At 35.3% G+C, this 22913-nt stretch overlaps 3 protein-coding genes across 4 annotated transcripts; 1 reads left to right on the forward strand and 2 right to left on the reverse strand.

Moving 5' to 3' along the window:
• The first annotated feature begins 191 nt into the window (after nt 1–191).
• LOC144452127 (protein phosphatase Mn(2+)-dependent 1K-like) lies at nt 192–7108 on the forward strand. Of its 2 annotated transcripts, none has more exons than XM_078143151.1 (5): nt 192–313; nt 1255–1827; nt 2334–2529; nt 3530–3647; nt 5547–7108. In XM_078143151.1, the coding sequence occupies exons 2-5, from the start codon at nt 1314–1316 to the stop codon at nt 5805–5807; spliced, it is 1089 nt and encodes a 362-aa protein (XP_077999277.1). In that variant the 5' UTR covers nt 192–313; nt 1255–1313; the 3' UTR covers nt 5808–7108. The 2 variants fall into 2 exon arrangements, with proteins under 2 accessions (XP_077999277.1, XP_077999278.1); XM_078143152.1 differs by having other exon boundaries at nt 241–334.
• A 3097-nt stretch (nt 7109–10205) lies between these two features.
• LOC144452545 (uncharacterized) lies at nt 10206–15355 on the reverse strand. Its single transcript, XM_078143647.1, has 7 exons — nt 15334–15355; nt 14567–14669; nt 13997–14131; nt 12818–12958; nt 11987–12124; nt 10966–11181; nt 10206–10419 (listed from the first exon to the last, which is right to left on the reverse strand). Exons 1-7 carry the CDS (start codon nt 15353–15355, stop codon nt 10206–10208), a joined length of 969 nt encoding a protein of 322 aa, XP_077999773.1.
• A 1513-nt stretch (nt 15356–16868) lies between these two features.
• Nucleotides 16869–21004, reverse strand: LOC144452546 (RWD domain-containing protein 1-like). Its single transcript, XM_078143648.1, has 5 exons — nt 20935–21004; nt 20098–20160; nt 18374–18504; nt 17296–17406; nt 16869–16910 (listed from the first exon to the last, which is right to left on the reverse strand). Exons 1-5 carry the CDS (start codon nt 21002–21004, stop codon nt 16869–16871), a joined length of 417 nt encoding a protein of 138 aa, XP_077999774.1.
• Between the last annotated feature and the right edge of the window lie 1909 nt (nt 21005–22913).

The following is a 22913-nucleotide window of genomic DNA, read 5'->3' on the forward strand; positions in this document are numbered from 1 at the left end:
TATTCCATTATCTTCTTTTCACAATAAGAAGTCAATTTTACCTTCTTTCTATTTTCTCGAAGATACCTATTTATAAATGGACATTAACTTATTTTAGTGATTACACAGTTTTGGTTTTAAAATTGTCGAAAAATGCAACACAAAAAGTAAAAATATTGCGAAAATGTCAAGCCGCCTCTCCCTGTATGTACTGGTATGGTCCATTGACATGATACGGGGTCAGAGGTTATTGCAATGGCGTCAATGAAAATGTAGCCGCCCGATCGACTGTCCCAAGCCGGTGAACTTTGTTTTGTGGTCTAGAACAAATTTGGTGAGTAAATATTTCGTACATGTAAGTAAGGCATCTTTTTGAGTATCTCGTGAAGAAAACAAATGAACTATTATCCTGTCAATATCCACAAATAACATCGATGTTTTGACTCCGAATCTCCCAAAATCAGCCTGACACGACGAAAGCGCTTTCAAATATTCGCAGTGTTAATAATACATGCTAATCATAACAATCGGTAGTAAAAGCATTTTTTTATTTTATCGCTTGTGAGTTAACTTTCAGGAGAACATGGATGGCATTCCTTTACAGAGAAAGTAAACGCCAAAACACCAAAATGTTGAAGCGTTCAACCTATAGTATTACTGTACAATGTGAAGAGATACTTTGCTTTGTAAATACAGTTCAATGTCACATTATGTGTATATGCACAATATATGCTGTTTGCAGAGTGCAAATGTATGTAAACGTTATATTTTGTTTAACCTTGTACATACCATTCCATGATTTCTATGATATTTCTGGTCTTTCAAACTAAAGTGCATGGATTCATGGCTAAGATTTGTCTTCTATGACCTATATTACATATGCAATAATTTTTCCCATTGTAGTTTTACCATCAAATTATTTGGTAATGCAAATTCCTTAGTAAGATTCTTGCATCATTTAATTAGGTACAAGAGTTATTCATAATCATGTTGGTGCAGCCATTTACTCCATACCACAACTAGTCATCACATGCTTTGTACACTAAATATAATCATTGTCTTTTTTTAACTTTATCACCTCGTGTCCTTGAAAATGTTCATCAGGTCGGTAAAACATAACTTTCGCCTGAGCTAGTCAGCAGTTTGACAAACCTGTCGACTAGGTTAGGCGAAACGTTACTAGCAGGTAATTATAATGTTTTGGATGTGTGGCAAGAACCAGCATAGTATTCTATCACTTTGTGGTTTTAAAAATATTTTTGGTATTTTCCACAGACAAAACAACCATCTAGTTCAAGTCCAAGTTGCATAGCAGTGTGTACACCTGCAGGGATATGTTCAGGATTATTAGACATTGTAAACCAACCACAGTAAGCATACAGAGCCATGGAGTGAAACAGAAACGCATATATCCAAGTACCATATACACAGTGCAATGTGTACAGCATTACTCACAGGGTAAACTTCGCAATCGACGCGGTGTCAACTTCGACACGTTTGGAACATGGGACAACCGTCTTGATCTGCCAATATTGCTTCCTCAGAGTATCAAACATGGAAAACCAATCCCTAAAGTATCACTGGAACATGTAGAGTTTGCTTCCTTAGTAGGAAGAAGACAAGTTAATGAGGATAGAGTACGGATTACAGAATTGGTTCCGGATCTGCTGTATTTTGCGATTTTCGATGGACATGCTGGGTCTCTCGCAGCAGATTATTCTGCTGTTCATCTTGAAAAACACATCAAATTCTGGTTGGACCGTGAAGAGGATTTAGAAAAAGTGTTAGAACAATCTTTTATTGACCTCAACAATGCACTGACAAGACACATACATTATGAGTATGGAGGTGAGAAATGTACCATGCTTTCTAGATCAGACTCAGTGGATGTTTTTGCACCTGACCCATTATAGCCCTAGAAGTTTTGGCACTACTTTGGACAATTTGGCACCACTACCCAAGATATATCAGCACTACTAATTAAATGTTTGGTCCTGCTTTCATAAACTAACACTAACCCTGTAACTCCTAACCCTAATTGTCTTGGGTACAGTGCTGAAACGTCACAATCGGCACAAAACCGAGGTCCTTGTTTTGTAATTTTCACACAATAGCACTGTGCTGCTTGCAAAAGCACATCCTGGGGAGGACAGACCAAAGTAACAACAGCTCTTGTGCACAATAAATCCTTGCATAGGCAAAAACTATGTAATAAATATGGGAAAAAATTTCCTGATTGCTAATTTTAGCAAAAAAAAACATACCTAACAATAGGAATTATGACAACTGTTGATACTTGAGCTGAGGTACATTTCATAGGGGTAGTAGCTGACATGAAGTTTTTCTGATTTCAGATTCCGAGTATTACTCAACTGGTACGACAGCTACTGTATGTTTAGTACGTGACAGTATAGATCTAGTCATTGCCAGTGTAGGTGACAGTAGAGCTGTGTTGTGTCGTAGAGGGAAGGCTGTCAGACTAACCAGAGACCACCAACCAGAAGACAAAGAAGAAGCAGAACGAATCAAACAAAATAATGGTTTTATTAGGTCAGGACAATTTCAGTATTACAAGGTTATTGTCATAATGGGAACTTATAATGGATTGGAGGGGGGAGGGGTCATCATACTTTTAAAAGTTACAAGCTGAACAACTTCTCTTGGGATGATTCATGTCCTATACAACTTATTTTTTAAGGTAGAACACCACTCCTAGGAATGAAGACATTTTTGTGCCAGTGAGTGTTGTATGACACACTCTATGACTCAGTGTACATGTACTTGTACTTGTGTTGTTCTCTGCTGTAAGCAAAGTGAGTGAAAGCTGACACTGTGGAAGTGTGAGTGCAAATACCCTGAATAAGTATGTTGTAATGTAATAGGAGACAGTAAACTAAATAGTCTCTTCGTCAAGTATGTTTGATTTTCACCCTGATGAACATTATAAACAGTAGCTCTAAATTTGCTATAATCAACTCCTGTTTAACATAGTAAACATTGGGCTTGTCTCATACTAGTCTAGCTGCTAAACCCCTAGGGTTATTCTACTTACTGTAAAGGTGACCGAAGGCCACTGCTGAGGGTGCTAGCCCAAAGAGGTATTCATGGTATGTTCAGACAGAGGTACTCATTACCTGTGAGCTTTATTCTGCAAGATCCCAGGTTTTACTACAAGACTAGACTAGTAGATTCATCATTGTGTACACTTCTTTAAAGATCTATGATTCAATCCTAGATTCTTGCATGAGTGATATCTTGTCAATGGAGCCATAAGGATAATAATAGGATGCTTCATTTGTTCAAGAAAGACTTTTTCTATAGTTCTACCAGACAAATTGTTTGTCACATCTTGCTTTAAATCCTGTGTAGTGTTCCAACAAATGATGAGAACCGTTTGTTAGGGAGAGCTATAGAAAAAGTTAGGCCAGAACAATAGAAAGAGCCTATGCAATCCTTATTTAGATAACACTAATGCGATGACCTGGGATTGAAACATAGCCCTTTAAACACATGCGGTATGTATTGACAGTGTTTTTTGTTGTGATTTCAGCTGGAATAGTCTTGGTACTGCATTGGTTAATGGATCACTAACTATGACAAGAAGTATTGGAGATCTTGCATTGAAACAATATGGTGTTACCGCCAGACCAGAAACAAAGTCACTAGAAGTATGTAATGTAATATACAACTATTGTGTACCAGAAACAAAGTCACTAGAAGTATGTAATGTGATATACAACTATTGTGTATCTTGCATTAAAACAATATGGTGTTACCGCCAGACCAGAAACAAAGTCACTAGAAGTATGTAATGTTATATACAACTATTGTGTTACTGTATCTTGCATTGAAACAATATGGTGTTACCGCCAGACCAGAAACAAAGTCACTAGAAGTATGTAATGTTATATACAACTATTGTGTATCTTGCATTGAAACAATATGGTGTTACCGCCAGACCAGAAACAAAGTCACTAGAAGTATGTAATGTTATATACAACTATTGTGTACCAGAAACAAAGTCACTAGAAGTATGTAATGTTATATACAACTATTGTGTATCTTGCATTAAAACAATATGGTGTTACCGCCAGACCAGAAACAAAGTCACTAGAAGTATGTAATGTAATATACAACTATTGTGTATCTTGCATTAAAACAATATGGTGTTACCGCCAGACCAGAAACAAAGTCACTAGAAGTATGTAATGTTATGTACAACTATTGTGTATCTTGCATTAAAACAATATGGTGTTACCGCCAGACCAGAAACAAAGTCACTAGAAGTATGTAATGTTATGTACAACTATTGTGTATCTTGCATTAAAACAATATGGTGTTACCGCCAGACCAGAAACAAAGTCACTAGAAGTATGTAATGTTATGTACAACTATTGTGTATCTTGCATTAAAACAATATGGTGTTACCGCCAGACCAGAAACAAAGTCACTAGAAGTATGTAATGTTATGTACAACTATTGTGTATCTTGCATTAAAACAATATGGTGTTACCGCCAGACCAGAAACAAAGTCACTAGAAGTATGTAATGTTATATACAACTATTGTGTATCTTGCATTAAAACAATATGGTGTTACCGCCAGACCAGAAACAAAGTCACTAGAAGTATGTAATGTTATGTACAACTATTGTGTATCTTGCATTGAAACAATATGGTGTTACTGCCAGACCAGAAACAGTCACTAGAAGTATGTAATGTTATATACAACTATTGTGTACCAGAAACAAAGTCACTAGAAGTATGTAATGTTATATACAACTATTGTGTATCTGTATTGTATATTGTCCAACAAACTGAAGTGTGTCTAAAAGATATTTATCTTTTGTAGTTTACGGCCTGGAATAAATGTCGAACTTCTCATGTGTCTTATCTCATTATTAGATTAGGTACATGATAAATTCGATACCTATTGCAATAAATTGCAGCAACTAGTATGAAATTCAACAGGCAATTAAATTTGACACCTCCTATCAAAAATAATGACAGAAGTGTGACTCGCAATAAGCGTCAAACTATTGCCATGTCAAATCAAATACAAAATAACCACAATGCAATGCACCTGTCACGAGCAGTCATATCATTTTCAACGTAATGTAGCAGTGTTCAGCTCATACATCATTCTCATGTTAAAATTAACTTCATCTATATTCCCAATGCTAAAATAGCACACTACAGTGATATTTCTGTCTTCCTTGATTTTGTATATCAACAAAAATGTCGTCCGATCCACCATATGACTTGACCCCTAAGCATGTCATGTGTCACTAGACCCTTTAAGCTGTTCATTTTCATATTAAATTCAACAGATTTGATTCGATGTCAAGTCCGTGTCATACTTAAATATATTACAATACAATTGGATTAGATTCATTAGAAGTTCAACATTTAGTCTAGGTGTTATTCTACAAGTTATGCTCACTCTACATGCGGTATATCATGACACATTGTTGGAACATGTGGTAGATACTTATTACTTATAATTATAGGTAAGAAAGTGTCAGAAACCTGTAAAGTTTAGTTTGTCCATTTTTTTTCTCATTTTCAGATAAAACACGGACGTGATAGCTCCTTGGTTTTAACGACGGATGGAATCAATTTTGTAATGAGTGACCAAGAATTATGTGATGCCGTTAGTCAATCTAACGATCCGGCCGAGGCTGCGAATCGACTTGCCGACCTTGCTCTACAGTATGGTAGTGATGACAATGCTACTGCTGTTGTAGTGCCACTTGCACAATGGGGAAAATTCAGAAATCCATCGTTTTCATTTGGCTTTACTAGAAATATGATTGGGAGAAGGTATTAAGAGGTGTAGCTTAGGGAGTTTGTCTTGCTATTTACAGTATCTGCTGCCTGTGGTAATTTGGTGAGGCCACTCAGTTTATCAGGAATTAGCTGAGTAAGGCTACTTAGGTACCCATACAAATGTATGCTCTCAGACTATGTAATAAGCCAAATGTGATGCCACAAAATATTACACATGTATTATACTATAGTCATTCAACAGGTTCAAACAAAGTGGGTATATTTTTTACGTAAAATTTTAGACAACTCAGAAAACCAAGTCAAAAATACACAAACAGGCATTTATATGCCATTTTACTGTAATTGCCAACAACTTTCTTATCATCAAAAGATCAATTATTTTATGAGTCAACGTACGACTTGTATGAATTTGACAGAGTTGTAAAGAGTGGATTGTTAAAATACAAAACATTTTACTACGTGTAGTATGAATTAATGTGTAAGGATTTGATAATAAATGTCAAATGTTATTCCGTCTACTGTGATATTATTTAAGTAATTCATGACTTTTTTGACACAACTTGTTTGTTCAGGAATATGTATTATATCAAGTTGTATTCAATCGTGAAAATTACGATACCAATGTTGCCATTATAACCGTAGCCCTGTCCATATCTGATCCGGGTCAAATCTGAAATAAACTGATCCCGATCATTTCAATCCTCATCAAATCCACTTTCTATCTACACTAACAAATAATCGTTGGATTCAATTCGAATTACATTAGCGTACCTGTCCACACATGTACCAGCTCTGAATCAGATTACGTATTATCAAACTAATTCACTCGATTACAAATTTTGTAGTATGGACAAGGCTACAAATGTATCATAAAAATTATTTTTAAGATGGGATATAACGATGTTATTAGTCTGAAAAGTCTGAAAAGTCAGTTTATGTAACCACTTGTTATCCACATGCACTATTGCATAAGTGGACTGGATCTCAGTTTCAGGATTTTTGACATTTTACCCATGATGCAACTGTTCTGAATTGAACCCCCTAGCACTGTACAATTTGATTTAAAGTCAGTTGTATTTTAGATTTTCAAAATTTAAAAATTATCCACTATTTGTGCATTTATGCCAACATCACATGAACAAACACACGGGTAGTTTTATAGTTGAAAGTAAAAGTTATGAGATATTGCTGAAGGACATGTGCACCTTGATATGTGCACTTTCTGAAATTTTTGTAAGTAAAATTACATTATTTCACTGTGCAGCATGGGAACATATGTGAAGTCAATATACACAATTTTAAAGACATTTTGTGTGGTAACTTTTAAGTAAATTTTTTTTATCCACTCATCAGTATTGAAATATTTCAGTTTAAAGTCTTAAATAAACATTGCTGAAAAAATGAGAAACACAAAATTGTTCTGATGATATTCTGTGTTTTTTTTCTCTCTGGTGTTTTCCTTCTATTCAGTGTATTTAGATAAAGCTGTTATGTTCTGTTACTACAAATCCTTCATGGTGCACTTTGAATTTTGAACAAGAACAAAATAAGACTTGTCCCTACCAGCCACTATTTACATTACTAGATTTGTACTAGATACAAAACATTTTGTGTTTCTTTTGTCCATGTATTGCCTGTGACTGCATCTTGTCTATTTGTCTGTCCATACATTCACAACTGTTTCCTAGATATGCATCAACTCAAACAAGTTGAGATGAGCACTTGCGATTTCCATGAACACTGGTAGAGTTTAGTGTCAGTAAATGACTTAACAAAAGAATAAGTATTGGATTTCCATTGCAAAAATGGTGACTTGATTCATGGTAGTTAACCTGAGGTGTAGGACAGGAAAGAAAAAACTATGGCAAAATACCTAAGCCTACAATGTATAGTGAATTTATGTGGTCACTAACACAATGTATCAAATCAATGTATCAAATCTATAAACAAACTTTCTTGCAAACATTCACTACGTACTGTTAAGTCATTATCCAGCAGTCAATAGTTTTGTAAGTCAACCTCTGTTGACCCCAACATGTTGACCAATAGAATTGCTCAGTTGCTAGTTTTCTATTTTATGGTCAAATCGTCTTGCTTAGAACAGTTCAACAATGGCTAAGCTTCCATTACACCTCCCTAACACACAGACACACTAACAATGCATGCTTGCAACACTTTTGCATAACAAACTATTGTATGGATTAACTATTTTGACATTGTCAATAATCAAACCAACTGATGGTTGACTTCAAATTCGGTTAGAGGTTGGTAAGAGAGACCTTTGCAGATAAGTTTGGCTTTGCTTTGCTCCACCAAAAATTATCAATGAAGATCTCTCTTATCAACATTTGTATTAACCTTTATGTAAACTCTACATATGACAAGACAACTCCCTCCAAAGTCATAAATGATACACAAACAGATATCTTTTCAGGAATCTGTTAGCAGGAGTTACAAAGTATGTAAATGTAAATACTTACTAATGGGTTGAAACTTTCAAAATCAATGACAAGAGCATTGGTGATTTACAGTAATAATTATTGCACATTGCAGTTTATTTCATATTGACATAAAGGTAATTTATACAATGTACACTCTTGGAAGACATAGTGATTCCGCATAGTTCAATAGCCCTATTGCTGGTTCCAAGATGCATCAAGTATCTCCCCATACAATGAAATCTATTCTGTACTTGCAGGGTTTTTTTGCACGTGCTACTCAGGGGGGGATGGTCGTTATCTGACTGTTTCTGAGTTTACCAGTAAAATCATTCTCTGTCGTTGATGGCATGTAGTCTTTGTTCTATAAAACCACTCACCATTAAAGAGGTCAACATGTCTTTCCATCGTTTTATGTAAAAATATTATTTCAAATGTAAATACAAAACAAGACTAAACATAACACAAGCATCTTGGAACCAGAAAATCAACTATCCTGTATTTAGATAACTATACAATTATGCAAATTATCATCAAATATTCATGACTTTAATATTCCTGCTGCTGAAGTAAGTAAAATAAGTCTGGTAAAATGAATGTTTATATACACTGTCCAATCAGTGGAACTCTCCTATGGGCTTCACAATGGCTAGATCGAAAGACCAGCCATTGAGGGCGCTCTCATCATCCCTTTTTCACAATGGGGAAAATGGTGATAAGGAACATGGTCTTCTTGACACTTAATTTGCATATTCATCAACAAGTCTTCATTGAAGACACAACTCCTCAACTATTTTAAACACCACAAAGTGTCTGGATTATTCTAGAATTCACTTGATTTTGATATTTGACCTTCATGGGACTATTGATACATGTTTTTTGTTTAATCGAAAATTGTAAATTAATTAACGCTGACAGTATACAACACTAACCTGTAATGCTGTCTCTATTTCTCAGCTATAACCTTCCCTTTTGATTAAAACTCCCAGAAATGTAAATTTCCATGTAAATAGTCCTGATACTGACTGAAACCCATGGCAACCATTTCTGAGTTTCATGATGACTTTCTAGTTGTCATAATTTTTATGATATTATTACTTTCATTTATTATTTCATCTTTTCTCACTTGTCGTCTCTTTCCATGTTCATCTACAGTCTGAAAAATAAAGTGAAGCAAAAATATTATTGTTCGGAAATTTGATTCAACATACTTTCCTGTGGTAAACTTGTAAAGGAAAGCACCACTCTAGGAAATAAAGGCAGTTACAGCTAGTGTGGCTTTAAAGCTTTAGTGCATGGGTTTCTGATTGGATAAATTAAACCTCGAAAACACCAATGATAAAAGAGAGTGAGCATACAGAGAGGGCTTGTAGGCTTCTAGATAGAATCTACACAGAACAGGCTTCAGTGGGTTATACTTATAGTTACATTTCACACACACACACACACACACACACACACTTGTCTATGACACAAGTAAAGCTCTCTAAATCCAATTAATTTAGGATTTAATGACATGCACATACCTCAGCTCTGACAAATTTACCATTGACAAGGTGAAGTTGATGTAGCATAACTTGGTACAATCCATCCACTGTGGTACCAGGTTTTAGAGAAACACAGTCATACAGTACTTTACCTTCATAATTATTCTTACAATCTACAGATTGAAGTAAATGATAAAATTAGTTTGTGAATGTATAAAATACTGTTACAGGGAAAGAGAAGTTATTTTGGCTTTTCTGCATGTAACATGACACACACTCACTTTCAAATGCAAAAGAAACAATTATAAAGGTGCCAGACACAGAGGGGATGTAGATGTAGTCAAATTTATCATGCTGATCAGTTGGAAAGCAAAATAATGGTACTGTTAAATGAATACTATTCCACAGTTTACAACATTTTTTTTACTTTTTTTTTTGTGTTTGTGTGCTAGGAATTGTTCCCACCATTTTTATACACATAAATACACAGCCACACATTTCTGCAAAACTAGTCTACTTTTTTGAAGCATTCAAAAGTGGTCTGTATGGATTCAGTGCCATTGGCATAATTTTGGCATTATCTACTTTACCATGAGATAAACTGTCTTTTTCTGTTCTCTTACCAAAAATTTCGAGTGTTTCAAGGTCTTGTATAGGAAAGGCATATACTGGAGGTTTCAATGACACGGCCATGCTGACTGCATTGTGTACATTAGTAGACCCATACCTATTAATACAAACAAATAGTTACAATATTTTCCAATGAAAATGTGATATTGTAATAGTGTTTTTGCTCAGGTCTGGGTACCTCAGTAACAGAAATTTGGGGATATATGGTAAACTTGTATAATTTCCAATACATTATACCGTAACTTTGGTAGAGAACGGTGGTAAAATTACTAGGGAATTCAGGTAGATTTTAACCTACTTACCACCCTTAACAAAAACACTGGTAGGCAACCCTGGTAAAATGACTAGGAAATGCAGGTAGATTTTTACCAAATTACGACCCTTAACACTGGTAGGGAACCATGGTAAAATGACTGGGGAACTGAGGTATATTTTACCTACCACCCTGAACAAAACACATTGTGTTTATGAAAATAAAAATCAATATTTGTTACTACACCATGTGAATATCTGGGACATGTATTCCTGCCCATTACTGTCTTCATTATCCTGTGGCAAAATATGAATTGAGTAATATATGCAGATGTTAAAATTACTATGAGAAAATCATGATTTTGTATGTCAAAAATTCATTTATACTTACACTTTTAAAATATTCTCAGATATCTGATCCAATTTTTCCTGATATTGGAAAGTGATTTGATTATTATCACTTTGGTCTTCATTGTTGGTAATTATCTGGAATTCTTCACTTCCAAATTCATACTTGATGTGATGTTCTTTTTGAAGATTTTGTAGAAAGCATTCACTCCAGGAACTGACTGTTATCATGGATGTTTCTGGTAGCAACTCCTGAAATCTGAAAATGGATGAAATAATATAATAGTGCTATTGACCTGTTGTAAAGGCTATAGTAGGGAAACACCAATTTGGTGCGTCACTAGAAATTGTGTGTGTCAGTGGTGCTTCAAATAGGCTTGCAGGTATGCAATACTGTTTCCGGTATTGCACTGCAGTGAAAATACCACTAGTATGCATGTGCACCAGTGCAAGTAATCTCTAGTACATATCAAATGATACTGTACTATTGACCCTTCATAAAAGCTATACTGTTGAATGTAAAAGACAAGATTGTAGCTAAGTGTACAACATACCATTATGAAATGAGAATGAATGTTCATGGACTCTAGGTATAACAGACTATAACAATTTGTTTTCTTTAAATTTTCAACCCAAATTCACTCCTTGTACATCATGTGACTTCCCCACTACCTGCCCTTAATCCCCAATGTCAAATACAACAGCTTCTTGCCTTTTTTTGCAAATTCCCTGACACTCTTATTTCCCATCTGCACTCACAGTGGAATCCCAACATTCTGGCCATACCTTTGTTTACTATAGAATACCTACAAAACATCCAAAATTTTGTATTTCTACTACACTGTACACTAATCAACCCATAATTTTCTTGCTATAAGAAACTGAACCCTAACCCTACGTTCCAAGCTCATATACAAATGTATATCTATTCTACAGTTGAGTTGACCCACGTTTGCCATACACTTGTATCTACAGACAACTGTCCATGATCATATGAACTGGTCCATAATTTTGCACTGACAACTATATTCAGCCACATTGTTGTAATTCAGGTATACCCTTACCTTAGAACATTTTCTCTTGCTGTCTTGACATCAGCTTTGTTCAGCACCAGCAACATAGGGAATCTTATTTTGATAAACTCCTTAACTAGGTTATGAACAACCTGGTTATTCCATGTTGGTAGGTTTACAGCAAGTTCCCTGAAATGAAACACAGCAAGTTTGTTCAGTAGGCTTTGTTCAACTCCAGCAAGATAGGGAATCTTATTTTGATAAACTCCTTAACTAGGTTATGAACAACCTGGTTATTCCATGTGGTAGGTTTACAGCAAGTTCCCTGAAATGGAAGATAGCAAGTTTGTTCAGTAGGCTTTGTTCAACTCCAGCAAGATAGGGAATCTTATTTTGATAAACTCCTTAATGTTCAATTGTACAATGTTATACAAACACAATAAACAAAGTTTGTTCATTTACACGCAAAAAACTTTCCCCTCCCACTAAACAAACTTTCTCAAATGTGACATTGATACATTTACATATCGTGTAAACCAAGGTAAAAATTGTAACGGTCACTACACTATGATCGATACAATGTAAAAACATGTTAAACACATTAAAATACTACCGGAAACCCAGCACTGTATATCATGTTAGAAGTAAATTTTAATCAACATTAACATCACAGTAGTAAATACAAAACTTGTTATCATTGAAGGTGTAAATTTGGTTAGAAGTGCGAAAATGAAGTTCAGCAATCACATTCATGTCAGATCCCCTCTCCTCCTAAATGAACAAAGTAAATTTATTGAGCTGTGATTTCTCATCAACAAAGTGTTTGTACATTGCCTTTTCTCTAAACAAATACTATAAAACTTTAAGAGCAATAAAACACACCTTGTATCTATACCAGCATTATGAAATGCTGCATGGATGACGGATTTGTTGGCATGGTAACCAGTAAACATATCCAATATTTTGTTCGGCCTCTTTACAATTGACTCCCACTTATTCATAACATTGTCATAAATCCATCGGCTGGGGATAAAAAGTGAAATGAAAAGAAAAATGTAAGATGTCTTTACATTCATGTGTGTGTGTGTGTGTGTGTGTGTGTGAAAGTCAGCAACTTTGAGTATTTCAGGGCCATTTACTACTGTTTTCATACAGTCGCTAGCATGTATTAAAGTGGCCATATGGATGACAAATGGGTATTTATTTGGATTTTTAAATTTATAAAACAATTTTATCATGGCTTCCTACTTGAGAAATCAATGTGAAACAACATTTACCAAGTCCTATTTTGTAACTCAATAAATGGCAAAAGATTAATGTGTGTATAAAAATGTTTATTATTGCACGTCCAATAACAAACCTTTTACTCATTTTGTAGCTTTTTGCAATTTATTTAGTCACAAATGCAGAATTGGTGTATGTTGTTTCACATTTTTTTGAGTAGAAAAAACATAGTACAGTTCTTTCAGCAATCCAAAATAAATACAAATTTCTTATCAATATGGCCATTTTAAATTCTTCTGTTATTCAGCACTACAGTTGTACATTTTAATCATTGTACAATAGTTTGTGTAAATATTGCGTTTTGTAAACCTGTCTCTGTATCTTTTATTGATGTTTCTTCTGGTTGTAAAGAGGAATTTCAGTTTTTATGGATATCAAAAAGAAAATTTTATCTTATTCACATAAAGTAGAATATAATACCCGAAAAGTTTTTCATCAGTTTTCCAGAAGTATTCAGATCAACTTTGGTCATTTTCCCGGAATATTGATCAGTGAAATACATGTCGAAAAAGCATATGAAAAACGTGTCAAAAAATATTTTTGTTTTGACAATCAGCACTTTACAACAGAAACATCAATTGATTTTACAGGAATTTCCAGAAGTAGATTGCATTTTTCCAGGGCTTTCCAGTAGTCCTTTGAAATTCCAGGACTTTATAGGAGTTTCTAGGAGTAGATTGGTTTTTTTCCAGGGCTTTCCAGGTGTCCTTTGACATGCCAGGACTTTATAGGAGTTTCCAGGAACACTTGAACCCTGCTTATATATACAATACTTACTGTATCTCTTCATTCAGCCACTTGACATCAAGGGCTGGATCGTAGTCATCCACTGGTTCACCTTTCTCATTTGTTTGACCCGAAATATCAATAATGTGAATCAATACATCAGCATCACATAGATCATTTAAAAATCTATAGTGAAAGATAAGATGAACAAGAATCTAACTTGTTGTGACTTCATTTTAGTAAAACTTAGGAATACAATGAATTTATATTTATCTTTTTAGTATCAGGTTTTGACTATTTCAGATACAAGAATTGACCCCCTAGTCCAGACTAAATTACTTTTTTCAGATTGCAAGCACTGACCCCCTAGTCCTGAGTAAATTGCTATTTCAGATAGCAAGCATAACCCCCTAGTCTTGACTGAATATTACTATTTCAGGTGACAAGAATTGACCCCCCCCCCCCCCTAGTCCACACTAAATTACTATTTCAGATAGCAAGAACTGAGCCCCTCTAGTCCACACTATATTACTATTTCAGATAGCAAGTGTTAACCCCCTAGTCCACATGAAATTATTATTTTGGGTTGCATGAAATTGAACTTGTGAATATGATTCTCACCTGTTTCCTCTTCCCTTTCCGTCAGCTGCACCAGGAACCAAACCAGCAACGTCCTTCAATAATATCGGTAGAAGTCTTTCTCCTTTATAATTGTGACCATACTCTATAGGAAACATTTCACATAAAATTCAATTAGATAGACAATCTCAGAAGACACCTTCTAACAACAGTGTAGTGTTACATGACATTCTACATTGAGTTATAATGAGACCAAAACACCATTGAGAAGCTGTCATTCATAGTCATTTTATTAAGGTAAGCTCTGTGTAGATTTCACTCAATTATGTAAATTGTTTTACCTAGTTGGCATGGTAATCTCTAAATTATGTAAATTGTTTTACTTGGTTGGCATGGTAATCTCTAAATTATGTAAATTGTTTTACTTGGTTGGCATGGTAATCTCTAAATTATGTAAATTGTTTTACTTGGTTGGCATGGTAATCTCTAAATTATGTAAATTATTTTACTTGGTTGGCATGGTAATCTCTAAATTATGTACATTGTTTTACCTAGTTGGCATGGTAATTTATCAATCATGTAAATTGTTTTACTTGGTTGGCATGGTAATCTCTAAATTATGTAAATTGTTTTACTTGGTTGGCATGGTAATCTCTAAATTATGTACATTGTTTTACCTAGTTGGCATGGTAATTTCTCAATCATGTAAATTGTTTTTACTTGGTTGGCATAGTAATCTCTCAGTTATGTAAATTCTTTTCACCTGGTTGGCATGGCAATCTCTTGATTACGTAAATTGTTTTTTTTACCTGGTTGGCATAGCTTCTTCATTTTCTGACAAGGACATGGTGCTGAATAGAAAGCTTTCGATATATTAGGTTCAATTGTGGTGAATGGGTGGGCAGCTGTCTTTGCTAAATCACGTTTTGTTGCAGCATTGAAGAACGTTGACTTGCCAGCTGATGGCTTGCCCTGTAAATAACAATAACAACACAGTTTGAACTAGACTGTAAGATACATCATGTCGCTCTGCCCTCACCTGCCTGCTCTGTGAAAGGGGTTGACAAATGTGTGAGGGCATCCCATCATGGCATACTTTGCAGGTTTGGACTAAAGGTATGCATATCAAAGTTTTTCTCAATGTTAAACCAAGTTTTTTTCCAGGATGATATGAAGCAAGGTTCCCTCTGATTGGAAAGCAACTACACTATCTTAAAATCTATAACAATATCAACCCTAACAAAAAAAACTGTGTGGTTCCGATTATGCTCAATTCTGGAATAGGTGGGGTAGGTAGATTTTTTATTTTATCTATTTTTTCATAAGTGAGTGTGAAGTTCAAGTAGTTATGTTTTCCGTTGTTTTCCATATGGTCTCTGTGTTATTGGTTTCTTCTCATCAGATGTACAGCCATTACAGATTGGAAGAACAGTTTTGTACTGTCTTTTTAGGTTCATGTTAGTTTACTCATCCACTATTTTTTGTGAGACTTCACAATTTTCGCAATTTCATTACTTTTTTCTCGAATACATAAAAATAGTTTAGGGTCGGCAGTGAAGAACTTGGTGGGGACGGGTAACCAGAACCAAAAATTTTTTTTTCTAAGCCTTAGCACAAGATGTCATTCTCCTCATTGTGTTCCAACCATATCATAAAACCTTATCAGTGTTTCACATCATTCATTGCTATTTACCACAGACCTGATCATGTATTCCTATTTCCAACAATTCACACTAACACCCTAACCTCCTAAAAATCTGTATCTGTATCTGTATCATAGACGTACAAGCACCAATACTGGTTGTCAAGTACATAGTTAAGGGTCGCGTGTGGGGCAATACCATCAAATCACTATACCATTTACCACTAACCCTACAACATACTTCCATCTTCCCAGCATTCACTATCACTTACCACTAATCCTACTACATACTCCCATCATCCCAGCATTCACTATCACTTACCACTAATCCTACTACATACTCCCATCATCCCAGCATTCACTATCACTTACCACTAACCCTACCACATACTCCCATCATCCCTGCATTCACTATCACTTACCGCTAATCCTACCACATACTCCCATTGTCCCTGCATTCACCATCACTTACCACTAACCCTACTACATACTCCCATCTTCCACCTGCCCCAGTGATCTCAGCACTACTTATTTTAGGTAGACAATCTTCTTCAACTTGATCCACCGCAGTCAACTAATGGATATGGGAAATAAACACAGTGCTGCATCTAATTATAAAGGTCAGATTAACAAACGTACATCTCAGCATAACTGGACTTCCAAGATTAAAGTGTCAACTCACACTGTAGATTACAGCTCATGTCATAATACAACCACACAGCAACCGATAAGAAACTGTACATTCTACACAGAGATAGCAAGATCACAATGTCTTGCTACATTTTGTCTGAATGATATAAACTATTTAAACGTCAAACTAGACACAGACACGTGGGTGCTAATATTTGAATGTCTGCAGTTAATGTCTACAAGGTGACACATTATGTAGATCTTTTCATTTAAACAAAATGCTGCCAAAAATACTGCATTCATTCAACCTTGCTATCTTAAAGTCTAGAATGTTCAGTACGTGTTCTTATTGTTTTCTGTCTGGTTGTATCAAGCAAAACCTGTGAACATTACCACGATGAAACTGGAGGTATTTACAGTTAACTGGCTTGTAGAGACCTGCTCAAGTAAAATGCTTACAGTCTTTTCGAAAGAAGACTGCATGGACTAGCTCACCTACCTCCTCAAGTTCAGGTACAGAATCACTGCTTGCCTTTATATTCTCACTCAACCATTCTTTAGCAGCATCTACAAGTGTGAATATCATAGCCATTCCAACTGTAGCTTCTGCCTAGTAATTTTTGAAGGTGATAAAGAAATAATCATGTTAAATTTGAACCAGGTTAATCATATCAAAATATGATATAGTGGTTGGCTATTTGTTCACTATAATTGCCTTCAATTTTTTACTTGAACTGTCCCTTTTTTCATGCTTTGGTCTTAGCTAAGGAGTCGTGACCATTGTACTTGCACAACAGCATGTTTATAAACACAGAACAGCTGTATATAAAAGACACCTTGAAGTTAGGAGGACATGGCGTCAGTTTTTCAACATCCTTTGCAGCAAAATTTCTAATTTCAAAACAGCTAAAATGTTTCTGAATTCCAACTTCAAAGTCTCAAAACTTTATAGTATTTGATTTGCTTTTACATAGACATTAATTAAAATCAGTAAGATATGAATGATTGAAAGGCCTGCGTATCATTGGGAGGACGTTTTCTTTAATTACACAAAGTACTTATACACTAGGTATAGCCATATATCATACGCATTACACCTTTGAAATAAAGAACTCATTTTCAATAATACACCAATGCAGTGTTGCAGCCAGAGGTTTTTTTGGGGTCATTTGACACACATTTTTTGGACCTGACCCACAATTTTGGAAGTGATTGGGCGTAGATGACCCATACTAAAATTGTGTGCAAATATGTTTAGCAACATGACCACACCTAAATGTATAGCAACAGCCAAATGATTGCGTATATTGCATAGATAACCACAGGGCTGGATAGGCAACTGCATAAATCATTTGAAGCAAATATCTAGCATGGATCAGCAGGTGGATAAATATGTTTTAAAAAACTATACAGTTGTGCTACAATGCCATTGGGGCTTTTTTTTATAATGTCCCAAAAAAATTTATGAGGACCCAGAAAAATGAAAGTCTTGGGACACTATGTCCCACTCTTTCAAAAGGCTGGCTGCAACACTGCCAATGTAAACACATAGTTCTTGTATAAACAAAATCACTTACTGTTTGATTCAAATGTTGAAGTAACTGTTTATGTTGCGTTGTTGATATGATATCTCCTCTCATAGGAATTTCAACATTAGGAGGAATTTCTGGGTACTTCTCACTGAATACTATCTTTAAATACAGTGGACCTATGGATACCACGATAAGAATACTTAATACTTAGACATGACAATTAAAATCAAGAGGAAACTATGAACCAGATGCTTTTGAGACAAATCGATTTATGATGGGTCACAAATTTTAGCAACAAATGAAAATTTCCATCCAAAGAAACTTGTTAAGTAACCATTTTACTATTAGGATATAATCCTTGCTAACTTTATACATACAATAACAGCTGATTTGAGACTATTTTATTTGATATCCATTCAAGATTCACTACCCTAGCAAACGAAGGACAGATTGAAGTACAGTATTAAGTTTCTGGGGGTGGGGGGTTACATTAGCTTAATATTAGCACAGGGTAAAGGACAAATGATCAATTTTGTTCTCGCGATTTTCTGGATTCCTAATATTATTTTCTGTATATTTCAAATAAAAAGTTTTAATTCTTTCTAATTCCTACCTGATATCACTGTCTTATCTGAGTTTATCAGCTTTGCATTAATTAGTAGCTAGCTAAAACAAACTCACTATTTGCCCAAATTAACGGTAAAACTTTATTTGAAATATACAGAAAATAATATTAGAAATCCGGAAAATTGCAGGAACAAAATTGATTATTTGTCCTTTTCCCTGTGGTATAAGTTACAATTAGTACCTATCTATCACTTGTTTGTTTATTCATTTAATTATGCTGGATAGCTAAACATCTGTCTCCCAAGAAGTCCAGTGAAGGCTATCCCTCATGGGTTCCATGTCAATGCAGGATGAAACGAGAGTGTCCGGTGAAAACCTGTGCTGTTCAGTACTAGTAGTCAAACTGAATGATATTCTCCACACTTACAGTGTGGCAATTTTAATCAAACCAAGACTAGGGCACAAATCCTTGCCACAGTTATAAGTGACAAGTGGTTTAACCACTTGGAGCCATCAACAACCCAAATTAAATTATATCATCAATTGTGCTATTAAGACCAGAAGATAACCATCAAATTTAGGCACATATCAACATTAACATTACACTAGCATATGTTAATACAATCTAATTAAATTCTGATGTAGTGAACTTGGCATGGTTTCTTTATTTACCTCCTATTTTCATTGTTATTTGTTCTTTTTTGTTCTGTGAGTGCCTGTACCTACATCTCATATAATACCATAGGAATTCTTGTACAAATCTCATACTCACGAGTAGCCAATCAGAATCCATCTCACAATATAACACTTGAGGATTGAAATTGACACAAAGAGAACCATCAAACAATAACAATAACAAACATGTGTCTGCGCTCAAGCTCAAGCTCTTTTCAAACAGTGTTCTGAAGTACTGTATCCGTAAGTTGTGGCATAAGATACTTTTCATTCGTTGAGTAAATCTATTTAGTGTTCACATTTTGCCCGAGAATTCCTATGGTATTGTGTCAGATGTAGGCATCAGGTACTCACGAAAAAAAAGAAGAAAAACTGACAATAAAATTAGGAGGTAAATAAAGATATCATGCCAAGTTCCCTATATCAGATTTTAGTCAGATTGACTTTAATAGAGCCTGGGGCATATCAGAGTTCCAAATATTAGAATCTAAGCTTGTGCCATTTTAGGCTAACAAAATATATCTTACCTGTGAGTTCTACGTCAAGATTAGAACATTTGATCATAAAACATGGTGGATGACTACTGATATCTGAAAATATAACGTAAGGAATTAAAAACAAAATGATACATCAATCACAAAATTATGATATTATGAAAATGAATATAAATTTCATGTTACTTATTCAATGTATAACTATAGCCAATGGAGGTGTCTTCTCCATCATTGTCTATGCATGGATGTATTTATAGAGAGAATACATCCATGGTTACAATTGCTATATTATAAAAATGCCTAGTTTGCAGTGTGCCCTCTAAGCCAATTTCACGTGCCACTGATGCACACAATTTCTAGTGTTGCACCAACATTTGGTGTTACCTATCTCTTTCTATGTGGTGACTTACAAGAAATGCCAGTTTTTATCATTGACTCACAACAACAAAAAATTGGCTGTCACAAGAGGGCACACTGATAGTGTCGAGTGTGGACTAGACATTTGGGTGTCACTGTATGAAAGTAGTCTGGAAAAGGAATGGAAACAGCTGGAGAACAAAAGAATGGTCCGATGTAATCCTTATGCTTTCACTGATAAGATTAAATTAATGCGAGAACCTGGGACGGCAACGTTGGAGGCTTTAAACCTCCATGTGAAAGTAATATTGAATATACCCGGAAGTGATTGCACACAGTGTGTGACATACCACATGTACATGTGCCATGCAAATTATGACTAGCGTGATAATACAGTACAGTGCAGTACTCACTAAGACATACACAGACCAATTAACTTAATGATTCGTCATCTTCCCCCTTTTTTTAAACTCAGAAACCTCATTTTAATTGTATCTACGACATATGACATACCTGTAAAGTCATCTTCAAATATAGCACGGAGAGCCTCAAGTTCGTCTGCTTGCTCGGTCTCCAAATCCATCCCAATAAAGTTGCCTTTCCCAACTTTCGATACTAAAAGTTCAATTAATTAATCAGTCTTAAGCAATATAGACGTGCTGCACTTCTGTCATAGTGGAAATCCCTCCATTTGCATAGTAATTGCAAAAAAAATAACAACAGATTTCGTAACAAAATGAAACGACAAGTATTATTAACCTTTGACACTGTGTACTTGTTTGTTATCTCATTTCTCAGTATATTTCAGTTCGGTAGCATGGATCGCGATTTTGCCCGGCGATTTTTGTGTGGCACTTTTCTCGTTGAACTTGAAGTGAATATCAAACGCAAGAGACTGAATTGATATATAATATTATTATGTAAATAAATAAAAATAATCTGCTCCACTAGCTGCAACATTGTACAATACCGTAGGCTATACAAGGAGCAATATCGAATCACCTATGCTTGGAAACCGTAATTTTTTCTAGTTCAGTGTATACCCGGTGATAAATCAAACCCAAAAATCAGCGCCCACGATTTCTACCTGTTTCTGTCCTGCTTATGGATAATATCAGTTACTGACATAACATGTACAATTATGTCTAATTATTGGCATATCGTATTTGAACAATTTTCCGTTAATATATTGTGGGTGTCTGATCAAGACAACGGTACTCCATCCAGTACTAGCACAGTTTTAAACCGAGCTTTCGCGCTAGATTTAAACTTGCCATTACACCCGTATAACTTACCGATATTATTTACCCCCTAATTAACAGTCTTTTCAAATTGATAAAACTTACTAGTAGTAATTCACCAATTTTTTTAGTGAATATAATCTTTGGTTATTTGATGAAAAAATGTCAATGTCGTGACTTTGAGTCCAAGGCTATCACTTGTAAAGCTTAATTGTGTGTTTGAGCACAGTGTTCCCTCCACTGTCATGTCTATGGTTCAAGTTTGAGTACAACAAATAAGTGAGAAAAAGCTAAACGTGTCCTTTTTGTATGTTAATTATTCTGGATGTCAGCGTGGTTTCTAACTAAAAAGATGAAACATATCAATCCTCATCAATCCAGCTGGTCAAAATCAAAATGTGTAATCAGGACCATTATTTTAAGATGGTGCAGCTGACCTTCACCTTAGCAACGGTGAGATGGACTAATCCTGCCATCCTGTGAACTTGTCGGGCATAAGTAAGCTTACAATAGACACCGGTGGAAAGATAAACAACGCGTTCCGCCTTGTTGTTTATTTTTCCACCGGTGTCTATTGTGTACTTACATCAGGAAGTCTGGACAGCCGTAGAATATTGTATCACTGTCTTTCCACTACATGTAATAAGTGGACTGTGACCCCACAATGTTGTAGTTGCATTACATTTACAATAGCATTATCTTAGCATTTATTGTGAAATAACCACAACATTCTGCACTTTGCACTTTATCATCATTGCGTGGGAATAGTAATTAGCGATGTTTGCCTCAGGAAACTAGTATGTTTATAAACAAGCGACATAATTATAATAGCCTGAAAAACAGACAAGAGTTAATTAAATATCAATTAGCAGGGACTGGGTGCGAAATAATTAGCTTTATAATTTTCCACACGGCATCTTGTGAGTTTTAATTTCCACATTAGTCTGGATGCTAACGTGGTATCGAATTGTAAGGGAGATCTTTAGATTCCATGAAGCTCTAGACGAGTGGAAAATATATCTGTTTTTGGACGGATGGGACCCGGGGATGCATATGAGAGCGTTGGTATCCAGCTGGACGTGTGCATTGAATAATAGACCGACGCCGCAGTGAATGAGTAAGTCAAATTCCAATACTGTCAAAACTGTTTGAGTGACATATCCATCAACACCTTATCACTTATTTGGACCACAATGAACTGCTTCCCGATAAAGAGCCTCTGGGTTCCATACTTTTCATTCTTGCCAAACG

This window comes from Glandiceps talaboti, chromosome 22 (assembly GCF_964340395.1).
Source record: "Glandiceps talaboti chromosome 22, keGlaTala1.1, whole genome shotgun sequence".
In the NCBI taxonomy this organism is placed as follows: Eukaryota; Metazoa; Hemichordata; class Enteropneusta; family Spengelidae; genus Glandiceps; species Glandiceps talaboti.